At 43.2% G+C, this 12,313-nt stretch overlaps 1 protein-coding gene across 1 annotated transcript in view; it reads left to right on the top strand.

Moving 5' to 3' along the window:
* The window catches only part of LOC106592853 (rho guanine nucleotide exchange factor TIAM1), a 141,812-nt gene that overhangs the window by 20,347 nt on the left and 109,152 nt on the right, over nt 1-12,313 (top strand). Inside the window, exons 3-5 of the mRNA XM_045690247.1 lie at nt 251-485; nt 1,852-2,024; nt 2,919-3,143. Coding sequence (XP_045546203.1) covers nt 251-485; nt 1,852-2,024; nt 2,919-3,143 — 633 coding nt within the window. The remainder of the gene's footprint in view (nt 1-250; nt 486-1,851; nt 2,025-2,918; nt 3,144-12,313) is intronic.

The raw sequence follows: 12,313 nt of genomic DNA on the forward strand, positions 1-12,313 counted from the left end.
GTTTCTCTCTCTCTCTCTCTCTCTCTCTCTCTCTTTCTATCTCTTTTTCTCTCTCTCTCTCTCTCTGTCTCTCTGTCTCTCTGTCTCTCTCTCTCTGTCTCTCTCTGTCTCTCTGTCTCTCTGTCTCTCTCTGTCTCTCTGTCTCTCTCTCTCTCTCTCTCTCTGTCTCTCTCTCTCTCTGTCTCTCTCTCTGTCTCTCTATTTCTGTCTCTCTCGCTGTCTCTCTCTCTCTCTCTCTCTCTCTCTGTAGACTCGTCGAGAGCGTGACTGCGCGGAGGAGGCGTGCTCAGCTGAGAGTGACGAGCGTAGCAGCGGCACACTAAGCACGGCTTACCCATCAGACGCTCTCATTGGCTGCTGTGCGCAGGGCACGGTGAGGAAGGCGGGAGCTCTGGCAGTGAAGAACTTCCTGGTTCACAAGAAGAATAAGAAGGTGGAGCCAGCCACCAAGAGGAAGTGGAAACATTACTGGGTCTGCCTCAAAGGTATATGGGGTAGACTCACACATATACATTCTCACAACAAACTCATTATTGCCTTTGTTTAGTAAAATATTCTTCTGAAATTTCAATCAGTGTTTTACCAATTTATTCCAATATGAGATGCAGCTAATCAAACGAATGAACTAATCATCACTAAGTAATTGCATCAGGGGTAACATTTTGTTTGGATAGTTCATCTGTAGAAGCTCTACATACTACCAGTAACATTTCAACTAACTATCTACTAACCCTAACCTTAACCCTAACCTTAACTATCTACTAACCCTAACTCTAACCCTAACCTTAACTATCTACTAACCCTAACCCTTATCCTAACCCTTAGATTTCCTACCCATTCACCTGTCTGTCTGTCTGTCTGTCTGTCTGTCTGTCTGTCTGTCTGTCTGTCTGTCTGTCTGTCTGTCTGTCTGTCTGTCTGTCTGTCTGTCTGTCTGTCTGTCTGTCTGTCTGTCTGTCTGTCTGTCTGTCTGTCTGTCTGTCTGTCTGTCTGTCTGTCTGTCCTTAGATTTCTTATCCTCTATTCAATCATTGTCTAATTTAACACCATGATTGAATCACAACCACTTGAGATCCAACAGAACAGAGGAGAGAAAATATATTCTCTGTTAACATCCCTGTCTCTCCTCTGTTAACATCCCTGTCTCTCCCCTCCCCTGCCACAGACACAATACAATACTCTACTTAGCCCTGTAGGTTCTGGTCTAAAGTAGGGAATAGGGAGCCATAGGGCTCTGGTCTAAAGTAGTGCACTATATATAGGGAATAGGGTGCCATAGGGCTCTGGTCTACGGTAGTGCACTATATAGGGAATAGGGTGCCATAAGGCCCTGGTCTAAAGTAGTGCACTATATAGGGAATAGGGTGCCATAGGGCTCTGGTCTAAAGTAGTTCACTATATATAGGGAATAGGGAGCCATAGGGCCCTGGTCTAAAGTAGTGCACTATATAGGGAATAGGGTGCCATAGGACTCTGGTCTAAAGTAGTGCACTATATAGGGTAAAGTGTTTCCATGCCAACCCAGAGCTTGTGCTTCCTACTGGGTTGAGATGTAGTCGAGTTTGTGTCTGAAATGAAACATCTCAGTTAAATGAAACATCTCAGTTAAATGAAACATCTCAGATAAATGAAACATCTCAGATCAATGAAACATCTCAGATAAATGAAACATCTCAGATCATTGAAACATCTCAGATTAATGAAACATCTCAGATCAATGAAACATCTCAGATAAATGAAACATCTCAGTTAAATGAAAAATCTCCGTTGGTGTTTCCTCTCAGGAAACATGATGTCATGTATAACCTTAGTATAAAACGTACAACATTTCCTCCCCCACCCATATCCCAGGATGCACTCTGTTCCTGTACGAGACTGACGGGCGTTCGGGGATCGACCACCACAGTGTTCCTAAGCACGCGGTGTGGGCTGAGAACAGTATCCTCCAGGCCGTGCCTGAACACCCCAAGAAGGACTTTGTCTTCTGCCTCAGCAACTCTCTAGGGGACGCATTTCTCTTCCAGGTAGCAGGGGTGTGTGGTTTACGCATGCCTGCGTTAGTGTGTGTGTGTTTGACATTTCCTTGTATCAGAGCTAGCTGTCATGTGTCATTGTGGTTATGGTTGACACGTAGAAAGGTCACTCCGTCATATCGCAACACACAGTGCCACCAATCCCTTTTTACCAAAGACCATCGTGCCGTTGTTGAAATATATTCCAAAAAAATACTGAAATGTCTAGATTGGTAATTTGATAATTACAGTTGCTGTCAGACAAATGACATTCAGTTAACTAGAAAATACATCACATGATAAATTGATAATAAGAAAGTAGTTGATCGTGATATTTTATGCCAGTCTGACAACAATAGAGACTGGGGACATTTAGTCTGACGTCAGGAGTCTTTGAAATATACTTCCTGTGTCAGGTGACCCATGTTGTGTGTGACATCCTTATGTTGTCCTCCAGTGTACCTGAGGTGTCACACTAAAATCCTTCCCTATTGAAACCCACTGTGCAGTCCGTCCTCCAGTGTACCTGAGGTGTCACACTAAAATCCTTCCCTATTGAAACCCACTGTGCAGTCCGTCCTCCAGTGTACCTGAGGTGTCACACTAAAATCCTTCCCTATTGAAACCCACTGTGCAGTCCGTCCTCCAGTGTCCCTGAGGTGTCACACCAAAATAATTTCCCCTTCAATCATTCTGTGGTCTTAACAGATATACCCCCCCCCCTTACCCGTATGATGTGTCACACTAAAACCCTTCCCCCCTGCCCCCTCCCCCAGATATCGGGCCAGATAGAACTTGAGAACTAGATGACAGAGATCCACATCCAGTGTAATAATGTTTCTCCCCTTACACATCATCCATATGATGTGTCACACTAAAACCCTTCCCCCCTGCCCCCTCCCCCAGACGTCGGGCCAGACGGAACTGGAGAACTGGATCACGGCGGTCCACTCAGCGTGCGCGGCTGCCATTGCTAGGCAACATCACCGGGAGGATACGGTGCGATTGCTAAGGACAGAGATCAGGAAACTGGAGCAGAAGATAGACATGGACGAGAAGATGAAGAAGATGGGAGACATGCAGCTCAGTGCAGTGACAGATAACAAGAAGAGGAAGACTATTCTGGAACAGGTGAGAGAGAGAAGGAGGGAGGGAGGGAGGGAGGGAGGGAGGGAGGGAGGGAGGGAGGGAGGGAGGGAGGGAGGGAGGGAAGGGAGGGAGGGAGGGAGGGAGGGAGGGAGGGAGGGAGGGAGGAGGGAGGGAGGGAGAGAGGAGGGAGGGAGGGAGGGAGGGAGGGAGGGAGGGAGGGAGGGAGGGAGGGAGGGAGGGAGGGAGGGAGGGAGGGATAAGGTACAGGTGAGGGAGGGAGGGAGGGAGGGATTAGAGGGATAAGGAAGAAGTGGAAGGTAAAAGATAAAATGAGAGATATTCAGCTTTCAGCTGTTTCTGAAAATAAGAGAGAGACAGAGAGAAAGAGGAAGGAGAGAAGGGAGAAAGATCAGGGAGGCAAGGGTAGGGGGAAAGACAGTTTAGAACCAGCTCTACAATCTCTTGCATAAGTGTGTGTGTAAAATTCTGGAGTTACTTTGAGTGAAACTGCCTGAGGCACTATCCCTAATTCATACACATAAGTCTTCTTATTGAACACACACACACACACACACACACACACACACACACACACACACACACACACACACACACACACACACACACACACACACACACAGACACACACACAGCTGGACAGTTTTTTGGTTTTGGGAACATATATTTTGTAATGTCTCCATAATATTTCCACCAGACTGTTCCATCAACCTAATGAAACATGCTGGGAAACTTTAAGGAACAGACGAAATTCTGCAATATTTCTATTTGGTTGCAAAAAAAACATTTGCCGTCACATTGCAAGAACATTCACAGAACATATTTGTATGTTCTTTAAAAGTTCTGGGAATATTTTGGGGATATAACAAGAGATAGGTGCTCAAAACACTAAAACTGTCCAGTTGTGCTGACATTTAGTCCCACAGTGGAGGTGTCATAATACCCATAAAACCTAGCGGTCAAACAGGGAAATTCTTCTAAATGTTTTTCCACCGTTCTTTTTTCCCCCATAGGGGATTTTTTGAAACACTTTAAATAAGGGCTGTGTTTCTTGCAGGCTTAACCTGGCGTGAAATTTTTATAACCATGTAAATATCTCTGGGACAAGGTGAATTTTATCAATATATTCGGCTCTATTTACTCTCAGATTCAACAATGCCAATTACCATCAAAATAGACATCATGCAAAACTACAAATCCCAGCATGCTCCTGCACGTCATCTCTAGCTGATACCTTTTCTAACAGGTATTGATCCTGCAGGTCATCACCTTTATTAACAGGTATTGATCCTACAGGTCATCTCCTTTTCTAACAGGTATTGATCCTGCAGGTCATCTCCTTTACCAACAGGTATTGATCCTACAGGTCATCACCTTTACTAACAGGTATTGATCCTACAGGTCATCCACCTTACATATCTCTAACAGGTATTGATCCTACAGGTCATCACCTTTACTAACAGGTATTGATCCTACAGGTCATCACCTTTACTAACAGGTATTGATCCTACAGGTCATCACCTTTATTAACAGGTATTGATCCTACAGGTCATCTCCTTTATTAACAGGTATTGATCCTACAGGTCATCACCTTTACTAACAGGTATTGATCCTACAGGTCATCACCTTTACTAACAGGTATTGATCCTACAGGTCATCTCCTTTATTAACAGGTATTGATCCTACAGGTCATCTCCTTTACTAACAGGTATTGATCCTACAGGTCATCACCTTTATTAACAGGTATTGATCCTGCAGGTCATCTCCTTTATTAACAGGTATTGATCCTACAGGTCATCACCTTTACTAACAGGTATTGATCCTGCAGGTCATCACCTTTACTAACAGGTATTGATCCTACAGGTCATCACCTTTACTAACAGGTATTGATCCTACAGGTCATCACCTTTATTAACAGGTATTGATCCTGCAGGTCATCACCTTTACTAACAGGTATTGATCCTACAGGTCATCTCTAACAGGTATTGATCCTACAGGTCATCACCTTTATTAACAGGTATTGATCCTACAGGTCATCTCTAACAGGTATTGATCCTACAGGTCATCTCCTTTACTAACAGGTATTGATCCTACAGGTCATCACCTTTACTAACAGGTATTGATCCTACAGGTCATCACCTTTATTAACAGGTATTGATCCTACAGGTCATCTCCTTTACTAACAGGTATTGATCCTACAGGTCATCACCTTTACTAACAGGTATTGATCCTACAGGTCATCTCTAACAGGTATTGATCCTGCAGGTCATCTCCTTTACTAACAGGTATTGATCCTACAGGTCATCACCTTTACTAACAGGTATTGATCCTGCAGGTCATCTCTAACAGGTATTGATCCTACAGGTCATCTCTAACAGGTATTGATCCTACAGGTCATCTCCTTTACTAACAGGTATTGATCCTGCAGGTCATCACCTTTACTAACAGGTATTGATCCTACAGGTCATCTCTAACAGGTATTGATCCTGCAGGTCATCACCTTTATTAACAGGTATTGATCCTACAGGTCATCACCTTTACTAACAGGTATTGATCCTACAGGTCATCTCTAACAGGTATTGATCCTACAGGTCATCTCCTTTATTAACAGGTATTGATCCTACAGGTCATCTCCTTTACTAACAGGTATTGATCCTACAGGTCATCACCTTTACTAACAGGTATTGATCCTACAGGTCATCACCTTTACTAACAGGTATTGATCCTACAGGTCATCTCTAACAGGTATTGATCCTACAGGTCATCACCTTTACTAACAGGTATTGATCCTACAGGTCATCTCCTTTACTAACAGGTATTGATCCTACAGGTCATCACCTTTACTAACAGGTATTGATCCTACAGGTCATCACCTTTACTAACAGGTATTGATCCTACAGGTCATCTCTAACAGGTATTGATCCTACAGGTCATCTCTAACAGGTATTGATCCTACAGGTCATCACCTTTACTAACAGGTATTGATCCTACAGGTCATCACCTTTACTAACAGGTATTGATCCTACAGGTCATCACCTTTATTAACAGGTATTGATCCTACAGGTCATCACCTTTACTAACAGGTATTGATCCTACAGGTCATCACCTTTACTAACAGGTATTGATCCTACAGGTCATCTCCTTTACTAACAGGTATTGATCCTACAGGTCATCACCTTTACTAACAGGTATTGATCCTACAGGTCATCTCTAACAGGTATTGATCCTACAGGTCATCTCCTTTACTAACAGGTATTGATCCTGCAGGTCATCTCCTTTATTAACAGGTATTGATCCTACAGGTCATCTCTAACAGGTATTGATCCTACAGGTCATCTCTAACAGGTATTGATCCTACAGGTCATCACCTTTTCTAACAGGTATTGATCCTACAGGTCATCACCTTTACTAACAGGTATTGATCCTACAGGTCATCACCTTTACTAACAGGTATTGATCCTACAGGTCATCTCTAACAGGTATTGATCCTACAGGTCATCACCTTTACTAACAGGTATTGATCCTACAGGTCATCACCTTTACTAACAGGTATTGATCCTACAGGTCATCACCTTTACTAACAGGTATTGATCCTACAGGTCATCTCTAACAGGTATTGATCCTACAGGTCATCACCTTTACTAACAGGTATTGATCCTACAGGTCATCACCTTTACTAACAGGTATTGATCCTACAGGTCATCTCCTTTACTAACAGGTATTGATCCTACAGGTCATCACCTTTACTAACAGGTATTGATCCTACAGGTCATCACCTTTACTAACAGGTATTGATCCTACAGGTCATCTCTAACAGGTATTGATCCTACAGGTCATCACCTTTACTAACAGGTATTGATCCTACAGGTCATCACCTTTATTAACAGGTATTGATCCTACAGGTCATCTCCTTTATTAACAGGTATTGATCCTACAGGTCATCTCCTTTATTAACAGGTATTGATCCTACAGGTCATCACCTTTACTAACAGGTATTGATCCTACAGGTCATCTCTAACAGGTATTGATCCTGCAGGTCATCACCTTTATTAACAGGTATTGATCCTACAGGTCATCTCTAACAGGTATTGATCCTACAGGTCATCACCTTTACTAACAGGTATTGATCCTACAGGTCATCACCTTTATTAACAGGTATTGATCCTACAGGTCATCACCTTTACTAACAGGTATTGATCCTACAGGTCATCTCTAACAGGTATTGATCCTACAGGTCATCTCCTTTATTAACAGGTATTGATCCTACAGGTCATCACCTTTATTAAAAGGTATTGATCCTGCAGGTCATCTCTAGCTGATACCTTTACTAACAGGATTTGTGTCCGTTTAAAACTTGCACAAGACAGTACACCGAATTATCCATTTAAAGAAATGTTTCCAATTTAATAATTACTGCATTTAGCTAACATTGGATAGTTAATCCAGGGATTCTTACCTTTGTCCTCGATTCGTCAGTCTCGTCCATAGCATCATGGTATTTGTAGTTCTTTATGATAGCCACATTAGAGGCCAATTAGCTTTTCCTTTTTGAGGGGGTAAATCCCCAGAGAATATATTGATAAAAGTCACCTTGTCCGAGAGAGATTTACACGGTTATCAAAACGTCACAGACCTTATTGTAACCGTTTCTATCATCCTTAATGGTGGATAGTTTGATGACGTTCATACAATGTTTAAGCAAGAGTGCACAGGACATTCCCTTAATGTTGTCAGAACCTATTTAAAAGGTTCCAATACATTTATTTAGTTATGGGAGTTGTCTGGGATGTTACAAGAGTATTCTTGTGATATTCACAACGGTTGTACAGAACATTTACGCAATGTTGCACAACGTTTCACAATTTCCCAAATAAGTCTGTTTTTATGATGTCCATAGCATATCTGTTTTAGGTTTGACATCATTTCCCCATTGATGTTCACGTAATATACATTTTACCTTGTCTTTGGAGGTCCTCAGAACACTTAGACAAATGTATATTTACGTTTTACCGAATATTACCACAGCATTCACAGAGTATACAGTTTAAAGCAGATTGGAATCCCCGTTAAGTTTCTCTCCAGATTTACATTTTGAGGACTGAATTGTAGGTCCACACCAAGGTGATATAGACACACAGCATTTACATTTTATTCATATGACATTTGAACAGCATTTAACCATACAAACACAACCATATATATATATATATATATATATATATATATATAATTACTTGTTGAGAATCTCCACATGTGGGGTTTGAACCTACGATGTTTGGTTCTCAGTTATTTTAATCTTCTGACTACCAGGGAAACTTTCTCTTTGTTTGTCTTCTCTTACATCTTTTTTTTTCAGTATGGTCGCCACGACAGTATGGTCGCCACGGCAATATGGTCGCCACGGCAGTATGGTCGCCTCGGCCGTATGGTCGCCACGACAGTATGGTCGCCACGGCAATATGGTCGCCACGGCAGTATGGTCGCCTCGGCAGTATGGTCGCCACGGCAGTATGGTCGCCACGGCAGTATATAGACATAGCAGTACAGTCCCCATGGCAGTATGGTCGCCACGGCAGTATGGTAGCCACGGCAGTATGGTCGACACGGCAGTATGGTCGACACGGCAGTATGGTAGCCACGGCAGTATGGTCGCCACGGGCAGTATGGTTGCCACGGGCAGTATGGTAGCCACGGCAGTATGGTAGCCACGGCAGTATGGTAGCCACGGCAGTATGGTAGCCACGGCAGTATGGTCGCCACGGGCAGTATGGTCGCAACGGGCAGTATGGTCGACACGGCAGTATGGTCGCCACGGCAGTATATAACCACGGCAGTATGGTAGCCACGGCAGTATGGTAGCCACGGCAGTATGGTAGCCACGGCAGTATGGTAGCCACGGCAGTATGGTAGCCACGGCAGTATGGTCGCCACGGCAGTATATAACCATGGCAGTATGGTAGCCACGGCAGTATATAACCATGGCAGTATGATCGCCACGGGCAGTATGGTAGCCACGGCAGTATGGTCGCCACGGCAGTATGGTAGCCACGGTCAATCAGGAATTAATTCCTTGCTTCCTTCTTAAACCTTCTTAGACATAACTAACCCAGGGAAATACTGGTAACTGGGTTGTTCACCATCACTTCACCCATCCTTTTTACAGTTGAAGTCGGAGGTTTACATACACCTTAACCAAATACATTTAAACTCAGTTTTTCACAATTCCTGACATTTAATTATAGTAAATATTCCCTGTCTTAGGTCAATTAGGATCACCACTTTATTTTAAGAATGTGAAATGTCTGAATAATAGTAGAGAGATTAATTTATTTCAGCTTTTATTTCTTTCATCACGTCCCCAGTGGGTCAGAAGTCTACATACACTCAATTAGTATTTGGTAGCATTGCCTTTAAACTGTTTAACTTGGGTCAAACATTCCGGGTAGCCTTCCACAAGCTTCCCACAATAAATTGGGTGAATTTTGGCCCATTCCTCCTGACAGATCTGGTGTAACTGAGTCAGGTTTGTAGGCCTCCTTGCTCGCACACACTTTTTCAGTTCTGCCTACAATTTTCTATGGGATTGAGGTCAGGGCTTTGTGATGGCCATTCCAATACCTTGACTTTGTAGTCCTTAAGCCATTTTGCCACAACTTTTGAAGTATGCTTTGGTGTCATTGTCCATTTGGAAGACCCATTTGCGACCAAGATTTAACTTCCTGACTAATGTCTTGAGATGTTGCTTCACTATATCCACGTAATTTTCCTGCCTCATGATGCCATCTATTTTGAAGTGCACCAGTCCCTCCTGCAGCAAAGCACCCCCACAACATGATGGTGCCACCCCCATGCTTCACGGTTGGGATGGTGTTCTTCGGCTTGCAAGCCTCTCCTCTTTCCTCCAAACATAACGATGGTCATTATGGCCAAACAGTTTCATTTTTGTTTCATCAGACCAGAGGACATTTCTCCAAAAAGTACGATCTTTGTCCCCATGTGCAGTTTCAAACCGTAGTCTAGCTTTTTTTATGGCGGTTTTGGAGCAGTGGCTTCTTCCTTGCTGAGCGGCCTTTCAGGTTATGTCGATATAGGACTCGTTTTACTGTGGATATTGATACTTTTGTACCTGTTTCCTCCAGCATCTTCACAAGGTCCTTTGCTGTTGTTCAGGGATTGATTTGCACTTTTTGCACCAAAGTACGTTCATCTCTAAGAGACAGAATGCGTCTCCTTCCTGAGAGGTATGACGGCTGTGTGGTCCCATGGTGTTTATACTTGCGTACTATTGTTTGTACAGATGAACATGGTACCTTCAGGCATCTGGAATGGATGAACCAGACTTGTGGAGGTCTACAATTTATTTTCTGAGGTCTTGGCTGATTTCTTTTGATTTTCCCATAATGTCAAGCAAAGAGGCACTGAGTTTGAAGGTTGGCCTTGAAATACATCCACAGGTACACCTCCAATTGACTCAAATGATGTCAATTAGCCTATCAGAAGCTTCTAAAGACATGACATCATTTTCTGGAATTTTCCAAGCTGTTTAAAGGCACAGTCAACTCAGTGTATGTAAACTTCTGACCCACTGGAATTGCGAAACAGTGAATTATAAGTGAAATAATCTGTCTGTAAACAATTGTTGGAAAAATGACTTGTGTCATGCACAAAGTAGATGTCCTAACCGACTTGCCAAAACTATAGTTTGTTAACAAGAAATTTGTGAAGTGGTTGAAAAACAAGTTTTAATGACACCAACCTAAGTGTACGTAAACTTCCGTCTTCAACTGTATCTGCTATGTACTCTACTTCTGGGCACCATATTTACAAGGTATCCAAGACTGTGAGTGCTGATCTAGGATTACTCTTGCTTTTCAGATCATGAAAAATAAGACAGGAGGGGGGAACATATCAAGCATCACAAAATAGGAATTATATATGGTGTGTTTATTGTATTTTTTTAGTTCAACATTCAATTTTTACACAAGTTTTTATTTTTTATTTTAGTTAGTCTAAATTCTGCATTTCTGACTGGATTTATACATCTGGATGAAATAAAGACATCCTCTCTTTTAGCCTCAATTTCCACAGTTCTTTTAAAAAGAAATATGGTTAAAGATTATGTGGGATTGAACCTCCAATCTACAGCTCTCCAGATCATAAGCCCTCTGAACCCTCCAATCTACAGCTCTCCAGATCATTAGCCCTCTGAACCCTCCAATCTACAGCTCTCCAGATCTGTAGCCCTCTGAACCCTCCAATCTACAGCTCTCCAGATCATTAGCCCTCTGAACCCTCCAATCTACAGCTCTCCAGATCATTAGCCCTCTGAACCCTCCAATCTACAGCTCTCCAGATCATTAGCCCTCTGAACCCTCCAATCTACAGCTCTCCAGATCATTAGCCCTCTGAACCCTCCAATCTACAGCTCTCCAGATCATTAGCCCTCTGAACCCTCCAATCTACAGCTCTCCAGATCATAAGCCCTCTGAACCCTCCAATCTACAGCTCTCCAGATCTTTAGCCCTCTGAACCCTCCAATCTACAGCTCTCCAGATCATTAGCTCTCTGAACCCTCCAATCTACAGCTCTCCAGATCATTAGCCCTCTGAACCCTCCAATCTACAGCTCTCCAGATCATTAGCCCTCTGAACCCTCCAATCTACAGCTCTCCAGATCATTAGCCCTCTGAACCCTCCAATCTACAGCTCTCCAGATCATTAGCCCTCTGAACCCTCCAATCTACAGCTCTCCAGATCATTAGCCCTCTGAACCCTCCAATCTACAGCTCTCCAGATCATTAGCCCTCTGAACCCTCCAATCTACAGCTCTCCAGATCATTAGCCCTCTGAACCCTCCAATCTACAGCTCTCCAGATCATTAGCCCTCTGAACCCTCCAATCTACAGCTCTCCAGATCATTAGCCCTCTGAACCCTCCAATCTACAGCTCTCCAGATCATTAGCCCTCTGAACCCTCCAATCTACAGCTCTCCAGATCATTAGCCCTCTGAACCCTCCAATCTACAGCTCTCCAGATCATTAGCCCTCTGAACCCTCCAATCTACAGCTCTCCAGATCATTAGCCCTCTGAACCCTCCAATCTACAGCTCTCCAGATCATTAGCCCTCTGAACCCTCCAATCTACAGCTCTCCAGATCATTAGCCCTCTGAACCCTCCAATCTACAGCTCTCCAGA

This window comes from Salmo salar, chromosome ssa11, assembly GCF_905237065.1.
Source record: "Salmo salar chromosome ssa11, Ssal_v3.1, whole genome shotgun sequence".
NCBI lineage: Eukaryota > Metazoa > Chordata > Actinopteri > Salmoniformes > Salmonidae > Salmo > Salmo salar.